The sequence below is a fragment of the Achroia grisella genome, unplaced genomic scaffold, assembly GCF_030625045.1.
Source record: "Achroia grisella isolate CSIRO2021 unplaced genomic scaffold, CSIRO_AGI_Agris_v1 utg2547, whole genome shotgun sequence".
Lineage (NCBI taxonomy): Eukaryota > Metazoa > Arthropoda > Insecta > Lepidoptera > Pyralidae > Achroia > Achroia grisella.
In genome coordinates, this window is record NW_026712744.1 from 254,069 (window position 1) to 276,973 (window position 22,905).

The 22,905-nt window shown below is 30.1% G+C and overlaps 1 protein-coding gene across 1 annotated transcript; it reads left to right on the forward strand.

The window, feature by feature from the left end:
- Nucleotides 1-876: 876 nt before the first annotated feature.
- LOC131842838 (stearoyl-CoA desaturase 5-like) lies at nt 877-20,615 on the forward strand. The gene is made up of 7 exons (XM_059191406.1): nt 877-1,101; nt 1,542-1,861; nt 5,783-5,913; nt 14,759-14,970; nt 16,056-16,241; nt 17,460-17,629; nt 20,298-20,615. The coding sequence occupies exons 2-7, from the start codon at nt 1,543-1,545 to the stop codon at nt 20,405-20,407; spliced, it is 1,128 nt and encodes a 375-aa protein (XP_059047389.1). The 5' UTR covers nt 877-1,101; nt 1,542; the 3' UTR covers nt 20,408-20,615.
- The last annotated feature ends 2,290 nt before the right edge of the window (nt 20,616-22,905 follow it).

Below are 22,905 nucleotides of genomic sequence, written 5' to 3' on the forward strand. Positions count from 1 at the left end.
GAAACGTGGGCATGTCAAGTATTGCGTTCACTACATCATCGACTGTTCACTATTTCTACCTCATGCCTCTCGGGAATTTAATATTCTTTTAATCGTTTAGTAATAACAAGGCAATAAATAGATAGATTCACGCACAAACACTATAGTATTTATAATTTAGTATGGATTTACGATAACAGTAAAAAAACAATATGTAGTCTTTAATTCCAATACCTATGTCGATACTCGAAACGAATTCCGCACATTTGCAGACGCGAAATATGATATCTTGTTTTTCCATCATGTACTCGTGAAAGTATTTCTCGACTATATAGTAGTGTTAAGTTTGGAAATATATACCTAACTTTTACACCATGAACACTTATTCTTTTATATAGGTGACGGTTACCACTTACCATCAGGAGTCATTCAGTAGATACATCATAGTTTTAAAATATGTCCGAATACTTTAAACCACTGCACCTATATAAAAGAAAAATTATTTCATCATTTAGAAATAAGTTGCCACCAATGTGTCATATACATAATGTGACGGCCTAGGTAGTTTAGCGGTTTAGCACACCGGTTCGATTCCTCGCACGGTGCAAATATTCGTCGTCACACGTTGCCTACACACATGAACAACACTTTGGATATCTCTAATATATTGACAGACATAACGATATGATAACTTATGTATATAGTTCGTCTATTGACTAACGCCACCTTCCCATTAGATAACCATTTGTAACCAAACCAAATCATGTACCTAATGATTCAGTTAAGATTACTTGGATTATTAACACCTGCATACAATGACTAAACCAAACAAACAAACAAACAAACTCGTGGCGATACCACTTATGGAAAATACTTAGTGCCCTGTTTATAGTCTAGCCGTACTGTTCAACATAGTCGGCTCAAATCTTATATATTTTATGTTTATTAATTTTAACATAGGTGATTTCAAATATAATCAAATTATAATCAGGCCTCCATTAAATATTTTATTGCCCAATTTAAAAAGTTATGACCTAATTATCACTGCGATTGTCTGTGCGAAACGTAATCAATTAAAAATTGTTTCATGAGAGTATTGGAATAAAAGATCGATATTGACAAGTGAGACTTATAAAATAATTTTAAATAATAGAAAAAGAATTTGACCTATAATACTACTATACCTTTGTATATTACTATACTATACCTTTATATTATTTCACAATTAATCAATTACAACTGTTATTAAATTGAATATTGGATCGGTCAAATGTAAAATGGAAATTAATTTTATTGAGATAAATTAAAGTTTACTTGAATTGTGCATTCAAGTCAAGTTATGCATAATTATTTGACTCGATTATAAGAGTAGACATTCTAACGTCTTGGATCATCAATTTCTTCTAATACTTTTTACGAAAGTAATCACTGTTCGGGATTAGAAATACAAATAAATTCGTTACTGAAAACTCAAATTATCTTAGTGGAGATAACACTGGAAAACGATACGGTTCATTTATGTATGTTTTAAACTCTAACATAATATTCTATTTACTATTCAGAATGGCTCCAACACAACAAAACGTGGACGCGTGCGACGACCCGACACATGCACAAATAAAAATGAGACTTCTATCTAGTGATTACAAAAGTGATAATTGTGTAAACAACTATGATAATAACAATTCAGTGTTGCGAGACAATGTTAGTGACAAAATAAACAATGAAACAGACTTCGACATAAGCAAATACGAAGCTATGGAATTTAGGCCACAAATTAAATGGCCAGATCTTACAGTACAAATATCGCTACATTTGGTTTCAATATATGGACTATTCCTTATAGTGACAAATGAGGTGAAACTTTACACTGTGTTATTTGGTAAGTACTATATTTTACATTTATTTATACTAAGAAACACTTTTCAGTCACTTTAAAATTAATAATTGTTATCATAGATACTACGATTGATAAATTGCTATATTTAATCAGTAGAAACAAACCTTTTAAAATCTATGTAATTCCATTGAATTTGGCGTTCTATGCAAGCTACCTAAATTTATTATCAGCCAAAAGAAATTACTTCGACTTTCATACAGCTTCAATGATTACCATTTTGATTTACTAACTTTTCAACCGTCTCTAAATAGCTATATCAAAGTCTTATAAATTTATTTTGAAGCTTTAAGGATATTTTCATGCATTTTCCGAACTCACTCGTACCCGTACCCTTATTGTCCGCTATAAATTTATTAAGACAACTATTTGTAACCATATTAGAACGTCCTAAAAAAGAAAAGGGGTAAAAGCATTATGTAGTCTTACGTCCGACTTTCTCGTATAATAATTTATTTCTGTTGACTTATGAGGAAGAAAATTTACTGAATCTGTGAATTACTATATTATCTTTTCATATCACATATAGCAATATTAGGTAGTAAGTGACAACAAATCGTTTGGCAGGGCCTTAGATTAAAATACACATGTTTTATATATTCTGAAAACATTCTTTTCGTATTGTATCGTACAGGTGATTATAAAAATGATGTTATATTACATCATTTTTATAATCATTCGATTAAAGGAAATACGAAATGTACCTATTTCATATTGTTAAAATTATTACAAACATTTCTAATCATTTGAAATTACAAAGACGCAATTTTATTCCGATGGTTGCCGACTCATTGGACTCTATTACGAGAAACGACTGTATTCATCAATTTAAATTACTGTTGGGAGCTTCGTGAGATGTGTAGATATTACCTATAGTCAATTTACATATTTAAAATTAAACATCAAATACCTATAAAATAAAAGCTAATATCTGCTATCTCCATAGAATAAATTTGGATAAAAAAATGTTAGGCCATCTGTGAGTAGGTATATTGTTATTAGGATTTTGCTTTCTGTAATATGAGTAATATAAGTTGCTTATTTTATAACAAAAATTAATATGAATTATAGAATGAGAATCCATAATGTAGATAGTATTCAATTTAACTTTGTCAGTACCTATAGAGTCCTAACTGATTCAGAAAGATATTAAAATAATTATGTGATGTGTAATATCTAAGAGCTGCAACAATATTCTTAAATCTGAAATTATAAAAAGGTTCAAGGCCCATTTACACTAACTAAAATATAGACATCAAAAACTTTTATTGATAAAATTCAAAAATATATCATATATTATATCATTTTATTTCATCTACAATTGACTAACAAGATTTTTAGAAAACTCTGTTATTATAACTTAAGTTGTATATTTTTCATTTTGCTCGCACGTACTTGCCCGCATCTAGTGCAAATAATTATGTTATAAAATTTAATAATGGTGCCAATATAACTACTAAGATAATATATGAACCTTTTTTACATAATCTTTGTTTTAAAATAATGCGATCCCCTCGAGCTTGTGATCGTTTTGTCTAGATGAACAACTGGCTGGCAGATGGTCTTCAGAAGATACTGATCCGATAGTCATAAACCTGAAGGTCATGTTTACAACGCCGTATAAAATCTTGTTACTATAATTTATTTATGAAATCTTCTACTACTATATTTACAAATATGTTCGAGTATGTAGTCTGACTGAAACATCAAACGCTTCAGTATTCTACAGATTTGTTTGGATTATGTTGAAGTATTGGTACAAATCCTGCATCGAAAAAATATTTCATTATTACAGTGGAAAATAAAATTGCTAAAACAAATGGGATCAACTTGTTTCATCGAAAGGGATAAATTGTTGTTTATTTTATAAAGTGCTTTAAAAATTCATTATTCTGTATTATCGTTTCCCGAAAATATTTAAACTACAAATTGAAGATAGGTCTACTGGTATATATATTATATTACTGGCTGAGGCGCGACTTAATACCCATATTTTTTTGTTTGTAAACCGATTATAGGAAATATTGCGATGCGACGCTTACCAGTATTCTGGTAGTAATACAACCCGCCCTCATATTCATCAAGTTCTTTCTGAAATTAACGCAGATAAAGGCACAGACAAACAAAATACTTGAACTATTATTGTTTTGAGTTCTAATACGTTAATAAGTCCCTCAAAAATAGTGTTATCCTATATTTTTGCTTGTACAGACAGATATTATATATGTGCAAAATTTACTTTGTTTTTCAGATATTATTTTCTGTATATTGTGCAACAATAATTTTCAATATATTAAAACAAAATAAATAAACAAACATTTTGATAAACTCTTGTTTTTATTCCATACTTCTTAACTATCGCTATATCTTCTTCTCTTTATATCAAAATTGTGATTGTTATAAAATTGAAAGTTTATAAAGGATAATAAAGATTTTGTAGAAAAAATCTTACTTAAAATTCATAACACTGACAATATTATCTATGTTGATTATCACATCCCTAATCCTTGTTAATATATATTTACAGAGAACAACATATATTCAAAAGAGTAAGCAAGTTTCTTGTTTTTCTTCTTGTCAGTCTGCATTCCGAATGAGTGGAAAGTAAAATTGAAAATGTATATATATATATTATTATGTATATATACTTATATGTAAATTCGTTTTAATTCAATTAGTACAAGAACTTCATTTATTCCTAATCATGTGAATGGAATGTACTATCATTCTCGTACATACTTGTGACAATGTCATTCAAATATACACTTTATTATAATACTGCGTTACATAAATACGAGACGCTCGCACCTTTTCATCTATCCAAAAGAAATAAATGTTCATCATCTACATATCTCAGGCATGTCAATATTTACATATCACCATTGTTTTACATTTTATTTTTATGACAGAAAGATTAAAATAATGATACTATGATGATACTATTCCCATTTACCTAAATGGGAATAGTAAAACCAACAAACTCACATGGTTTAGTATATTTCTTTCTTTTTTTTAAGGCAGCTATTTCGATGGGCTGTCTTGTACTATATACTGGAACTGTATACGTTAGTTTAAATAATTACGATCTGTGGTTGTTACTGTAAATTTTGTGAACGTTATTTTTAGTGTAAGTTTGTTTTTTTATATTTGTTCAGATATTTTGATTTATGCTTAGCACTTTGAGCTGTATCACGTTATTTATATTAACTTTTTTTTAAGACTGATTAAATATTGAGTAGTTTATGAAACGAAAGTATCACATTCTCTGTTTAAATCTTTTTCAACGTGAATAATATGTGTGTACCTAGTTGCAGAACTAATCACTACATTGATTGAGGTCTTATTAATTAAAAAAATAAAAAATTTGCTTTAAATATCTTTTTTATTTTTATTGTAAAATAGATAAGATATATTTGAACGGACAAGAGAAGCAGAATTTTCTAAGTGTATTAATTTTTGTTAGAACCATTTTTTAGAGTTACGTATGATGTATATATTAATCAACTCTTTATTAATCACTTTTGAAAGGTTTTTTTTGTAATGATGTCAGGTTCATTATACACATATAAAGTATGTAATATATATTATTATATCTACATATATATATACGAAATACAAGTAATTGTTTTACTATGTAAATCTAAATACTGTTTGTTTCTATTCAATTTGTTCTCTAATACATAATGATTATCATAAAAAATATATAACTATATTGTACAGCTACATATTAAGTATTATATTTTTCATGATGTAATCTGTATTTGTATTTGCTTTGTTTTATATACACTCAATTATCACAGATAATTAAATGTTGTCGTAGTGACATAATTTAATATAATCAGTTTCTTTTACAACCTTGACCTTGACAAACAAAAATAATAAAATAAAAATGTTTTTTTTTATCAGCTCTGGCGACGATCTACACGTCGGGCTTTGGTATCACAGCAGGAGTACACAGGCTGTGGTCACATCGGGCATATAGAGCGAGGACACCGCTCAGGATATTACTAGCAGTGCTGTTCACCATCACTGGCCAGGTGATAAGCCAATTAGTAATCATTTTTATGTCTCTATCCATATATAAGTGAGGTGACGAAGTTTGAATACATATCATACGCTTTATTACATATCGTATTAAAAATATTGTTTTATCTACTTGGAAAACAATTTACTTAATGTAAGTACAAGTGAAAATTGATTACTTTTACAGTCAGTCGCACTATTAAGCATTATTAATATTAAACATTCATATGATATTCAACTTTTAATTGAGTATCATACGAATTATCCGTCATCAAAAATTAAGCTTTTAATTTTTATGACGGAAGTAATGCTTAATATAATCCGTAATGTAATCTGTAGAAACAAAGAAAATATAATAAATCATAGTAAAATCGAATACTAAGCTATATCGCTGACATCGCAATTTTACGCTAATATCATCCTCCTGTGGGCTGTACGCACAAAACCTTAGGCCGATTAACGACATAGAATTTGACATTTCCTACCATAGTCGTCTTAAGATGGGGTTGTTATTTGATATAGAAATACCTAAGTACTTACACTCGAAAAGACATATAACTACATTCGTAATCTCTCCATTGGCGAGTAATTATTTATTGGCATAGAATACTTGCTATAGAATTAGTAATATATAAAATTACACCGCTAATCTTCCTGAAATGAATCTTACACTAATACTAGCTGACCCGCGCAACCTCGTCTACATTTTCTTTCCCCACCTTTTGCAATATTTTTCATTACAGCTCCTATTGGTCGTAGTGTACTGTTATATAGCTGAAGCCTTACTCGACAAATGGACTATCCAACACAAAAATATGTTTTCAATTCGGACCAGTAGTTCCTGAGATTAACGCGTACAAATAAACAAACTCTTTAGCTTTATAATATTAGTTCAGAGGTATCGTTTGTGTGCTAGTAGTTCAAGTTAATCTCTAGCACTAATCCGATCCTGAAAATTCTTTTAGAGATATATATATATATATCTCTTAAATTATGGAGTAAGATATGCTATGAGGAAGGGAACTGTACTGAAAAATGTTGCAAGAACGGGGAAAATGTGACGCAGACGAAGTTCCAGCTAATACTCGTAAATAAATGATTCAGACGAAAAAGGCGATCACCTAGTAAAGGTTTCAGATAACAATTCAGCTCCTGCCATATCTTTGTCAATTGTCAAATTATGAATGAGACATATATATTTTCAATACTGAGTTATTAATGAGTTGTTATTGTAATCATTTTAATAACATTGAGATATTTAAACCTACAGATAATTAATAAACATTATAAAGGCAAGACATTGTCGTCTGTGAAACAGACGACAATGTCTAATTCTACAGTGTAAACACAATCAGAAAGGAATGGTTAAATTGTTGTCTAAAGCTCTATAAATACATACTTGATATTCAAGAATAGAACTTGAAATTCCAGTACTCTCTAAACCTTTAATTTCAAGTAGGACATTTTATATAATTAAGAGTGGAACGTTATCTAAATCAAATTAACGCATTGACTTTAATTTTTTTTTATATTTGTGATCCACAAATTATTATTCATTTTGGACAATTACTGTCATCGAAAACAATCATTCTTCAAAATACGTGACAAATTTTTTGTACTTGTAACCCTCTCAACGCACCTAAAGATTACTGTAGGTATTACAGTAATAATAATAATAATCATAATCATCTGAGGTCAATTAAAACAGCGCCATCGAGTCCCAAGTTAAGCTAGCTAAAGGGTACTAGATAACTGATACATACATATAGATTGTTTTTTGTAAATATATACATATTATACATAGAAAATACCCAGATCGATACAAACAGTCATACTCATGAATACAAATGTTTGTACCGTGCGAGGAATCGAACCGACCATCGCGGCATCGGTCGTAAAGCGGTGTGCTAGACCGCTAGACCACCGAGGTCGTCAGTAGATATAATATGTACGTTAAGAGGACCCAAATTGAAAAATGTCAAATGTCAGTATGGCTGCCAAGCGGCCGCTAAAATGTTTAACCTAAATAGAAGACGAAGTATAAAGGTGAAAGTAGGTATAGTCGCGCGACACCGAGTACATTAGGGCGTGAAATGGCTGCAGATATTGAATTAAGTTTCATTATATACTATATCCATTTAGGTGTAAGTATTATAAAATATACCTAAGATCTGAAAAATAAAGGCGTACTGATAGTATTACTGAATAGAGAAAATACGGAAAAAAAATATCAGCAACGGGACAATATTGGTTGATACTGGAGGAGAAACCTGTCAGCGCAATGCATAGCACCATTTCTTGAGCTCCTATAAAAAATATATATGTTTATTAGACAGTAACCTGATATAGGTGTATAGTCCCTATTAGACTAGCGCCCCATATCAAATCAACCTCCACAAGGTCCATATTGCAATCCATCATGGTTTCTTTCTTCTTCCTTAATTTTTTAATAAATGACCTTGCAAGCTGGTAATCATGTCCCATTTCGTATCTTCTAACTCATAGCATTATTTTTTTCTTTAATGGTTGTTTAAGCTATTGTCAGCAGTTGGTGTCACCTGTAGCCCTGCGACCTACATAGATCCATTGTGCTTGCCCTTTTTCAGAGTTTGCTACCTAGACCCGTCAGGGACAAGAATTGAAGGATATTCATACGTAGCAAGAACAGGATGTTACTCGTATATTACTCGATACTTTTATTTTCAAAATATTTTCTATATATATTCTAAGTCTAGAAATAATCGAAATTCGCAGAGTGATTAGTATAATGAAATGAAGCCGATGGTGTAATAGCCAGTTATATAGAAGAACGTTAATCAATTTGTTAAAATCCAATTACTGGATCGATGTTAATTTGTTAGATTTCGCCATTATGACGCCAATAATGACGTAATTAATTCGGCAAAGTTACATTTAACCGAATTAGATTTTGCTTCAGTTATCAACAACATAATCTTTACATCAGTACTAAATTAACCAAAAAAGCCGAGCACAGGTGACGTATTATAAATCTTCGTATCATAAATTCAAGTCTAAGTGTGGTCTGCGCGCAATAAATTATTAAATATACCTTGAACGCCATCTATTAGTAGCTGTAGGAAATAAAAGTTAACTTTGTACTCATTTATCATAGATCACTCACTCACACACATACACACATACGCACATACGCACACATACACACACACACACACACACACACATACACAGACACACACATGCTCAATGCACTCCACGTTTAAACTTAAAACTAGATGTATAACTAATTTATATGAAGGGGAGACCTGGTGTCTAAGTTACAGGCTATGGCTTAGTTTGGGCTAGATTTCCCACAAATTATATTTGTGATTTTTATTTGATAGCGTTTATATAATAAAACTAAAATTATGTAATTTGTGGAGATGAAATAAAAAAAATATTATTATTATTATTTAAAATTTATGCTCTACCTATAGTACCATCAAAGTATTCCTCCTAGCCTACAGAAATCATGTATACAGCATTAATCTGTTTGTAAGAGAACTGGGGTAGTAACGATCTATGATTGCTACAGTTTCTAAGATTTTATTGTTGTTTCTTCTCTCATTTGATTTGATTCGTATTAGAATAAAATATACCTTTACTAACAGAAATGCATATCAAATTTAGCCGTTAAAGACCTTTTCTATATCGATAAAACTTCACAATAAACAGGTCTAGGTAAGATTATTTTCGTAATATATGCCAGATTCTTCGTAACATAATGTTCATGACCTCTGCCTGCCACCATATCTGTCTTGGACCCGAAACTCGTGGTATTAATCGAGAAAACGATATGAAGGAAAGAAAAATAATCCTTTTAATAGTAGCCTAAAAACTGGAACTGCTATTAATTACTACGATGAATGATGATGAGAATGATAGCACATCTAAAAGGTACTTAATAATCATCAAATTATGATATATATATTAAGATATTTAAACCTACAGATAGGTATGTGTGTTTACGTAATCTTTACTATGTATAATTCGCCAGTACATTAAACCTAGTGGTTGCAATATTGATGTACTGGTCTCAGGTTTATTGATTGCTGCCTGGCGTGTTTACAAGCAGTATCACGCCATCGCAGCCTAGTTGCCACCTCAGACCACCTCAACTAAGCACCTATATATCACCACACCCTATGCCATATTGAAAGCAATCGATCTTTATGCAAAACATTGTTGTTTGTAGACTAGTGGTTAATCCTGGCATCGGTAATAATATCTACAAAACTGCAATATCAGATAACTTAAGTCATATTTATATTTGCAATTGACACGCTCATACCGCTGGGAATCTCTTTTACTTGTGTTATAATTCATTGTAATCATGTGTGTTAATCACCATCTCAATAAAATGTAGTATACAGATAAAGCATTGTCTAGACAACAATATAGACTACCTTTATTTACTAATTCACAAATTCGGCACTGTGGTTTACAGCAACTCATAAAACAAGTTGCGGAATATAATATGTCCGTAGCATGGCTAATTGTGTGTTATAATTACATCAAAGTAATGTATAGTATACCATTAGCCATCCTACGTAGGATCTGTTCTATACTCTGGTATTGTACTGTTGCTGTGTACACATGTACATACATATAAGTATGGATGACACCGTCATGATGTCACTTTGTATTCGTAGTGAAATCAGAGATGGAAAACATTACCTACACTGTCTTCATTTGTCAATGCTTAATTATTATTATGTTGACGTGATTGCAAAACTGTCGCAAGTTTTGTTATATCTGCTTACTTTGTAGACGTATTGTTTATTTTATAAACTTCTACTCCCTTCCCCGTGTTTATTCAATAACACCTACTTTATTTAAAATTTAGATGGGAAATTCATTAATGACAATATTAATTGAGTTTATAACAATATTATTCCAGTCTCTTTGATCAATTTCAATGTCGTTTTCAATCGATTTACGTCTGACTTATTCAGGCGTATAAATAATGTAACTAAATAAGGAAGAATTTGTCTGTTGCCATGGGTTGATGTACTGTATAATTTTGTTATCATTCATTTTTATCTGCTCCTATAAAAAGTTAATTGTTATTTCAGCAGTATGTATCTATTAGTTTTATTATATTTTTTGTATTAAATCAAATATTCTCAGGGAAAAGAGGGACATGTCACTACACTTTTGTACATAACAGATACTAATGCCTAAAACAGATGCCTCTGACTATCCTATCTCATAGTCTTGAAGGATAATAATATTATATTATTCTTACATAAATTCGTATCAATACAAAATGATATAATGTATCTTGCAAAAGGTCACCACAAGAAACGACATAGGGTTAACTGGAACAATTGGCTTCATTTGCTGACGAGGTCACTTTTATTATATCTAGTGAACAGTAAACATAAGTTTAGTAAAAGGAAATATTGAAATTATTATAAAATACTCTAAATATTGATAACAATTATAAATATTATTTAAAATGAATTGAAAGTGATCAGCTTAGCATTTTTTATAATTAATGATAATGGAATGTTTCTGGGTTCCCCTCCCTAACTCGTTTACGCTGACGGGGCACCAGTATTGATATGACTGATAATATGAACATGTGGTGAGATCAGTTAGCCCATCATGACAAATTTTCCAGTATGGTTTCATGATGGGGAAATCGCGTGGAGCTAGCAATGGGTTCAACAGTCCACATGACTAACAATCCCTTTCCCTCAGGTTATCTTATACAGGTATATTTTGGGATATATTATGTTATATGAAGTTCCATAAATGTAGGTCCATTTATGAAACTTCATATAACATAATATATATAACATGTATTTTCCTTTAACAAAAATCATGCTACAGTAATGTCTGTAATAATTTGTTGTAAATCTTTTTAAGTATAGAATAAAATGTATTAGAAAATATTTATTGTCCATAAAACAAAAAAGTATACACACAAAACTCAGAAATGAAATTAAATGTCAATGACCTTTGGATCTCTCTATTACATTTATGTAGTCTGTTCTATAAAACTTTCCATCCGTTATGGGTGTAGCACCCATATAACAATACTATGACAAAATTGGTAATAAAATTGTACGAATTATTTTCTACTAGTAGTTCGTAAAATAATTTTATTTCAGACGATGGAAGAGTTTTAGTACTAAAAGGTATGTAAGTCGTAAGTCAATGAAAATTAATATTATTTTTAAAAATCTTATATATAAAATTATCGTGTCACAATGTTAGTTACCATACTTCTCCGAAACTCCTCCAAGGCTTGACAGATTTTTATGAAATTTTACATGCATATTCAGTAGGTCTGAGAAACGGATACTATCTATTTTTAATACTCCTAAGGTATAAGGGTTATCCACCCCTAACATTATTTTTTTAATTTTTTGGGCAAAAAATTTTTTATAAATTTTTTTATTGTGTGTGATTAAAAATTTTCACCCTTCTATCACCAACACCTATTTTTAATAGAGATATTAATTTATATGGCAAAACAACGAGTCAGCTAGTCTACATATAAAATTAACGATCACGTGATCAAGTAGTATGAAAGTTCAACATTATTTTTCATATTTTCACTTTGTTTCTTTGTCTGAATCTTGGTCAGAATTTTGTTCTTTATAGTCGTAAACTCTTCAAAACCTGAAACATATAAAACTTAGCGATGTCATAAATGAAGCTAATATACAAGAAACCTGTAGAAAATACAACCTTCCCACATCCATGCTTATCTTTTCAGCTGATCATATGAATTAACTGACAAACGAGACAGGTACGTTAATAAGCACAGTCTAAAGCTCAGCCAGATTAAAATTTAAATTATATCTGCATTAATATTACAAATATTTATCTTTATAATCATAAAGACACAACCCAGACCTACTTTATAATTTTATTATATTTTAATATTATGATAAACACTTGATGATAAGCTTTGTAAACAAACTTTATAATTTAGTGAAGTGCGTGCCGCCTTGATAAGATTTACACCTCGGACTTTGGAGATAGTTACTCAAATATTTAAATTAGATGAAGGTTGAAAGCCGATACTCCTAAAAGTTAACTATAGGTTAATTACCACAATATAATTATTATATTTTGGATAAGTATGAAATTTGATACCATATTAATGCTTTTGATCACATTAATTATACATTTTGCTGTTTAGGATTTATAATAATTAATTCAGTGGATGTTAATTAGCCATTCATTTAGGTCTTATAACTTAAATGTGATAAGTTTCCGATTTATGAGTTAAATTTATAATGGCACTTACTGTAAAAGACTTTAATTATATTATAATTAAAAATTAAAAGCACTTGTACTTAAAATGGAGTTTACTATAGAGTTTTCTTCTTAGTTCTTTGTTTTTATGTTACTTGAAGACATTTTTTCTAGTTAAAATTTAATTCATTCCAAATATCCAATATCTTAATCTAAAAATTAAACGTAACAAAAACCTAACAAAACTAAATTATAAAATTTCTACACGTATGGATATATATCCTTCATATGAAGGAAGTGAGTTTTTACACAGATTGATAGCATAAACTCTATATATAGTGTTACACTATATGTATATTAGACAATAATCATTAAATTTGAACCATAGTAATCAGTCCTAGTGTTTTACAATCAGTTTTAGACCGTTAATTTGAATTCTTCTGACACCAATAAACTTTGTATATCAATTTATAATTCCAACTGACTATACGATGGTAAAAACTTCAGTAACAAACAAATTATGAGGGACGAGAGTAGGCTCGCTTCCAATAAAGCGAATTCAACATGATAGGGTTATGTCAAGTGTTTCGATCACTACGACATCGACAGTTGACAATACCTTCGACTAACCTATTGGAGATAATAGTCGTAATAGTATATGATTATTATTTCTTTAATAAAAGAATTCAATACTACTTTAAGCAATAAACTAAAACGTGTAGTACTATTATGGTTCACAACATTTTTATTATTTTCTTCTCTACATACATTATTTTAACATTATTATAATTTACCCTCGCTGACATCTATTTAACTTTAACTGTGTTAAACATAAATCTCGCCCATGGACCCCTTCCGTACAACTTTTGGGACCACTTGCGTGAATCTATTCCCAGTAACATTTTTGAAGTTATCGGTCCATCTAGTATGTATAGAGGGTCGCCCTATACCTTCTACTTTTGCATGAACGGTTTCTTATTCGGCTGCTTTTGTGATCGACTCGATTTTTCGTGCTATATCTAGATAGATATTGACAGATGTCAATATCGCTAGTTGATAGAGTACGTAGAAATAAGCGTGACACCGAGACGGAAGGAAAACGAACTTACGGAAGATATTTTGTTGGAGAAAAATAACTTGAATAAACATAACTTGTAAAAAAAATAATATACTCTACAGATTGACCATAGTGTATATTTATAAGAGATATCAGTACAAATTAAACTATTTTTATATCAAACTTAATAAAATTGCATTTAGTACAATCCTTCAAATTTAAAGGAAATCATCAAAATACATAAATAAAAACGAGACTCTTACATAAGACTAAAATTATTTTTACTTTACCTTTACTTTTTACATGTAAACTCGGTAAAAATCGCCCCTCTATCTCATATATTTCAGCCTCAAAGCAGCTTGCTTTACAAGGAACATGCGCTGTACTTTCTTTTAAATGATGAAATATGGGGGTGAAATTACATGGCACAGAGCCCTAAGCCCTCTGAGTCCTCCACATTTTACTCCTGTGAGATGGTAACACATATAAAACATACACATATAAAAACAGCTGAAATAAAAAAATTGCATATGGTTGACAATATAATATGTGATGACATTTTGTTCTAGAGGGACATCTACACATGGGCGTTAGATCACCGTGTGCATCACAAATACTCCGAGACCGTTGCTGATCCTCACGATGTACGGCGAGGGTTTTGGTTCGCTCACGTGGGTTGGCTAGTCCTCACCCCTCACCCTGCGGTAGAGAACCGCCGGATAGCGCTACAAAAGACATCACTGGATCTCATGGCTGATCCCGTCGTGAGAATACAAAAGATGTAAGCATATTTTTTTTATTCTATCTAGATATCACGATGATGTTTCTATATGAGGCACAACCGCTACGAATATATAATGCAATATCGCTATATAAATACAATAAAAATTATTTTAACGTAGTTTGAAAAAATCTAATCTCGTATATAAAACACAACCTTTTGTTTTATCTTAAAACCTAGAATATCTTTTCTCTATCATTATTACAGCCTTCAATAGAGATTAACATGTTATTATATTTAAAATGGCTTTAATTTATTAATATTAGGAATATATAAGGTAAATTTTCTTAAAAAGTATTACTTGACTTCAGTCCTATGTATCATTTTCCACGTATTCTAAATTATTTTATTCGTTGAATTTCAATTAGTAATATGAAAGTCGAGTGTTACCATGATTACGTTCAAGGCCCAATCGAGATGCCTCATGCATGATGTAGGCGAAAACGAATCGCAACAACACACTAATAATCGCGAAATTGATCAAATTGATAGTGATTCAGTATGTCCGTATGTAATTAATAAATGTTTATTTTCTGTGAATCTGTTAAGCTAAGAAACCGTGTATTATTAGATAGATACTAAGTACTATACTATGTAAACACCACGCCGTGTATACTGTAGGAAATAGTACGAAAACAGATTAGTTATAAAGATAAATATCGTTTTATATATATTATTGTTATAAAACACAGTATAAAAAGTGTATTACATAAAGAAATGTATCCAGTTATGTAATAGTACTAAATAAGGGAAATTAATTAATGTGAATTAATTGTGAAGAAAACGAAATCTAAAACGTCGGCTTTCATGAATTATTTATTTATTTGTATAACCCGGTGAAATAAACGATACTAGTAGCGAAATAGATACTCGAAACGGTAAGAAAGGCATAAAACACTGTACTTATTATAAAAAGCAAATTCTATTATAATCCATTATTAGAGCTCGTGTATAGATTTAATATACATATAAATATATAATTGTTGATAACACGTAACAGTGGAGGGTGGCGGAAGGAACTGACCCGTATTAGCAATTACTGTAATAATTTTATTTAATTAAATTATTTCATTTCTTCGCTTCAGGATCTTCATTCCTTCATTCGGATTACTGAACATAATACTCCCAGTGTGGATACCGTGGTACTACTGGAATGAGAGCCTACTCATCAGTTTCGTCATCAGCTTCGTAACCAGATTTACTATCACACTCAACGTCGCTTACTGTGTTAATAGCTTCGCCCACCTGTGGGGCAACAAACCTTATGATAGGTAAGGGTCAATATTTGTTTCGTCTTAATTATTATTTATTTTGATAATCTTCTACAGTAAGCTATTTTAATAATAACGATTTTCAAAACTAGAGTATATACAAATTATTTGTACAAATTACGCTAAATTTAAATGTAATCTATTATGTAATGGATATATATCTTTAAATAGATTATAAAGTCTACACTAGACGTTCCAGATAAGCTTGTTTAACTTGTTTCTAAGTTCTTAATAGATTAGTAATATCCACATAACGTCTCTATCTTCAAACGCTTCGATAAAAATAATCAAACTTTTTCTTATTCCAATGGAAGTGACTTTCTCGTAGTTGTATGTGTATGTATGTATACATGTAATAGGATTACCGTGATAAAATAATCGTTATCATTTTTCAATAAAATAACCTGTTCAATAGTTTGCAGCAATCTTGTTAAAAAATGCCGACCATTTAACCAACATACGACTAACTACTTATTTATCGACATCTGACATTGATTTCTTTTTATGAAATATGTTCAATCCGATTCTAAAAGTACAAAATTGAATTAGAGGTGGAACGCAGAATATCCATGGCTATTAAAATTCAAATTTCATTAAAAATAATATCTTTCATATGATTTTTTTATAATTTGGCATGTTTTGATTGTTTTAAGTTATTCGATATTATACATTAATATACAAAATAACAGGTTTTTTAATAATATTTATGTCACTCAATAGAAAATACGCGTTCCAACACGTGTGTTTTGAGACAACTCGCTTTCGACTCGAACATCAAAGTGTCGCTCATTCACTCGCTTTCTTATCTGCAATAGTCTTAGTAATATTATAAAAAAAGAAGTTTGTGAGTGTGGGTGGATGGTCAGATATTTGTTATTCTATCATGGTAAAATTACAGAATGTATTTTAATGAAAGTCTACAATAGCTTTCACAATAGAATAACACAATACATCTTACTAATATTATATGCGCGAAAGTTCGTAAGTATGGATAAATGTTTGTTACATTTTCACGCAAAAACTACTAAACGGATTTTGACGAAACTTTACTGCAATATAGTTTAGATATAACACAAAAGAAATATCAAATAAATGATAAAATTGCGCGGGCCAGTTAGTAGGCTATAAATTTCACGCAGCTGAAACCACAGAAACAGCTATTAGGTATCTAATATTTATTAATTTAGGTGTCTACTAATATAGCCTACTTATTTACAGGTTTATACTGTCCGTTGAAAATCAAATGGTGAGCCTAGCGGCACTGGGCGAAGGTTGGCACAATTACCATCACGTATTCCCATGGGACTATCGCACTTCAGAGCTTGGCAGATTCAATGTGTCTACTAGATTTATAGATATTTTCTCTAAAATTGGCTGGGCCTATGACCGTAAGTTTTCAAAATTTATTCAATGCGTTTATTACACAAGATTAATAAATAAAACATTCATTGTCGGGCCCCTGGGACAAACGTAGGAGTAATATGTAAAATACAGTGGGTTTACTGAATCGAATAAATTCTAGTCAAAAAAGCGAACCTCGAATATATTACTTTTTATAGCATTGAAATATAAATAAACAGGATGATAATAATATTGTAATCAATATTTGATTTTGGATGTTTCTACTTTGAGTTTTTTTTTAATATAGAACAAAAAAGTTTTAAATATTTATAAATATAATATAATATATAATATCTCAGGACAATTCACACAACGCCATCTAGTCCCAAGCTAACCCGCGACCATCAGATAGTAAAGCGCTATGCTAAACCACTAGACCACCCAGGCTGTTGATTTATAATATAAACATTTAAATTTAGAATTTAATAGTATATATTATAATTATGTATATTAAAAACTATAAATGTATATAATTATTATTAATATAATTAATATGATGGATATTTTCTTTCAAGCAAAAACAGTAAACATTCGAATAACATATAGATTATAAACTTCACGCGGTGGTGAAACCGCGGACACAACTAGTAATATCTCTATATAATATAGCATCTGACATACATATATTATTTAGACACATAATTTTGTCTCAAAACCAACTAAGCATTACAAATTGCTTTATTGACATGAGTACTGGTGCTATTTACATAACAATTCATTACTGAAACGTACTTTTTTATCTTTATTGAATTACCTGTCATCAGTATATATTCCGTAGCAAAACAATCATATAGATATTTATTTGCCTCCTCCCTTAGAAACAGAGACTGTTAATACTACGTTATCTCAATATAAATAAAACACTTTGTTTCAAAGAGAAATTTCTGGTAGGAAGTCACAATTATAACTGAACACAATTATGTTATGTAATCATAATATAAACAGTAGATATCGTTACTAAAGTAATAACACTAATTGAGTTTCATTCAATTATATAAATGGAGTGATTGAATCGAATACTTTATAACATAATAAATTCGTATACAAATTATGAATTGATGAAATATTAAGTCTCAATAAGAACCGATTATTTATCACGACTTTATCCATTATTCATTTACGGTATTTTATATAAAAAATAGGGCTTAAACCCAACTTCACCCGGTTATATATTCAGGATATATTTACTTACATTCGCATAAACCCACAAAATTCACACTTTCCCTTTATATATGTATATATATATATAGTAGGTATAAGCTCAAATAAATCACTGTAAATGTTTCGTTTCTACTTTACAGCGTCTATTGAGTGTTTGTGTTAATTAACCTCCATATACATAACACACCAGTCGTCTAAAAAAATATTTTAGTAAAGTGTTAAATACTGTCCCTAATTTCTTAATTTGAAAAAAAAAATATGTAACACTCTCAGTGTAAGTGTCACACTCAGTTTAAATAGGTAATATGGGGTATTTGGGAGGTTTTATACAAGAACGGTTGTTCTGCGCATGTCCTCATTTCAAATTCTCGAACGTAACTAGATTTTAAACAAAAGCTTCTTCATAACGCTCTGAATTTTAGTTTGTTCAGGATGCAAATTTTAGTTCTGTATATTCATACAAGTACTCAATACTATTTTCATTTACTTTTACGTTTTGAAGTACATATTCAAGTAAATTATTCATATACATATCTTACTTCTATTTTGTGTTTGAAGAATAACATATAACAGTGAAATTATTACTGGCGGAGGCATAACTTTCTCAGGATAAGGGTTATCACAAATATTGCAATAACATTTCAAGATGTCTGTAGTGCTTTTCAATTATATTAACATGTATAATAATGTATATCTCCAAGTATATAGCTGTTAAAGACCTATATAAAAACTGTATAGTCATTAAAAACAGTTGACTTGTCCATTGGTAAAAACAAAATTCATATTTCATGACTAGGGCCCGCACTGGACAACACAAACTGAATAAACATGGCAAAATTAGGCCTTAGCTTAACATCAATCTGCAGATTTTGCAAGCAGAATAGAAAACGCCACTACCCTACGCTGTACCTAACCCACTCACGCATAAACGAAATATCTCTTTTGGAAAGTACACACTCTATCCTGAGGATATAAAAATCATTGCTCCTATGAATATCTTTCAATGCCGGTCCCTCACGAGTCTAGGTAACGAATTATGAATAAGCGAGCACAATAAATCTATACAGATCGCAATATTACAGGTCTTAGCACTTGACAATAGTCCAAACCGTCCCAATAAAAAAGATATACCTAAGTATAGAGCCGTTAAAGGTCTATGTAAAAACTTGTTTCATCATTATTATTTCTTTATATTATATAGTATAAAACAAAGTCGCTGTCGCTGTCTGTCCCTATGTATACTTAAATCTTTAAAACTACGCAACGGAATTTGATGAGGTTTTTAATAGGTAGAGTGATTCAAGAGCAATGTATAATATGTATAATACATGTATACCCGTGCGAAGCCGAGGTGGGTAGCTAGTAGACAATAAAATTAGTTGATTTGTTTATGGTGATATTCATGTATATCAGCGACGATCGTACTTTCCATTAAACGGACTGATAGCCATACCAATTAACTAAAAATTAACTAAAACCTATGTCTTGTTACAGTTAAGGCAGCCTCCCCTTCGATGGTATCAAACAGGGCTAATCGATGTGGTGATGGTACCTTTGAAGAAACCGAAGAGCCACATCCAGAATTAACTGAGTACAAACATTAATTAAACAAATAACCCAACACTAGACTAATTTATTTGTATCATAATTTCAACCGACATAAATCTACAACGTTGCTTTAATAATGTAACTCTCGATATACGATATTAATTAATTAAATACAAGATTAAGTATGAGTAGCTTAATTTAATGCTTACCTCAGAGTGTTTTTGGACTTAATTTCCAATTTGTAGTTGTAATCAATATGCTAATTGAAGGTTCTTTCAAATATATTTAGTTGATAAGTAGGTACTTATGCATATGTAGGTACATATGCATAGTAAGCTTTATTCATTCATAATATAATGACTATATATATGTATTATATAGTATTACTATAAGTATATTGTTACATCTTATTAATTTAAATAATTTCTTTGAGAACAGTAATATACTTATAGTAATAAAACAGTCTTTATTAACATATAGTAGTACATTATTAAACTAGCCATAAAATGTATTTTAATAAATTCCATCGAAATTTAATAATAATTTCCATGTTCAAAAATAGTATTATTTACCCTTAGAATTTTTTTTCATTTATTGCAAAAAGAATTTACATTAAGATAAACACTCATTGTTAACCAATGCGGCACATCGAGCCAGTGTTTCCCAAGATACTAGCAGCATTCTCTTATTTGAATCGCCATAACCTCGCTGAGCCGTGCTGCAATATCCGTTAAAAAACTTTTGGCTTCTGGGCTCTGTATGCCCAACGTCTCCACAGTAAATGGTAAAACCAATACGACTCCATCAGATGCCAGAACTTGCTCTTCTTTAAAATTACCGCCTGCATTTCTACCATACCAGGACGACAGGACAATGCTGAATATATCTGGATGGCTGGAACTTCGTGCCAATGTATCAAAACAGGTGGTATTCTATACCAATCATTTTCTATATTTCTTCGGGACTAGAGTCTTTCCATCAAGCTGTTTGCTATCTTCGCGGTTTAAATTAATTAATATATTTATTAAAAATAAATATTATTAAATTAATAATAACTAAACATACACTTGTAATTCCATAAAAAAAATGTTAACAAAAACCCAGTGATTATTGACGTTTATAAATATGTAGTTATGCCAGCAAATTGGTTTGGTATTAAAATCGCATATCAAAAAAGGTGAATTTTCATAGTCTAAGATACAACATAACAAGTACATATAATACCCTCCTATATTAGATAATGACAATGATTATATGGTAAATGATATGTATATTTATAAATTTCACATTGGTTTGGTGGTTAAATCCGGGCTTTATCGTGCTAAATGATATTTACTTTAATTTGGTTTTTTATTACTTTCATTAATTCTGTGATTTAGCCTAACATTTAGCCCAGCATTAGTATTTAGCCTAACATAGTATGTAACATATAAACATTAATATAATTAAATAATAGATACATTTCATAAGCCAGACCTCCTGCTATTACTTTTTACGTCATTTGTTGTCAAGAAGAGTCGACTAGTCTACTTGACTTAACGGTACAAAGTTCGATTAGGTCAAACATTCAGTACAGAAATGTTCAAAAACTAAACGATATTGCAATTTGTTGTCAAGTACTTACAAATATTACATTCCTTTTAGTATTTATATTTGACATTACACACACATTTGAAAAATAATATATTACTTTAAGAAAACGTACAAAATAACAAATTTTTATTAGATTTATGTATCGAGCAAGTATGTACATTAAAAATATATAGCTTTCTATTATGCAAGGAAGTATTTATATATTCACTCATTAGTATCGACCACAGATTAGAGAAGATTACATAATATCGACTATATTCTACATATAATGTACTTATACACAACTTGATACTATATTTTTATATGCGCTTTGAGATTTAGGCTCTGTAAATGAGTACTAATTTGGAGTTCTTTTTTAAAATTCTTTGTTAGCAATGTTATCTGTATATACCACAGATATGTTGTATTTTGGAGCAAAAAAATACAGAGAGATTCTCCCTCGTCTGCCCTGCGTCTTTACTGAACCTATTTCCTGTGCATTATGCCATGCCCTCATTATATCATAAATTCTTATGTGCACGTTCCTATAAGAATTCATGATGTAATAAATAATGTGCTGATGTTTTTATAGCTTACCTATATAACTACATTTTTGTTGCAAGGATCTACTAGAATTTACGTTTCTTTGATGAAAGTTATTCCTGAATATGTTCATAATCATAGATTGATTTTAGTAAGTTGGGTTTATTTTGTTAAATAATTGTAATTGTATTTAAATATCTTGTTTTTTGTTATTGTTTGTTCATACTAATAATAAAATAAAAAAAAGCACTAGTTAAGTTTCTTGCCCATTCTTCTTCGGTAAATGTGATTTGCAATGTGGTGGTAGAAAAACAAAAAATAAGACTATTGGAAGCTGCTTTATATTAAGTTTTATTGTTTAAAGATTATTTATATTATATTGAGTACAAAATTAAAGTGTGATGATAAGAAGAATGCACAAATATGCAGAGCATAAGAT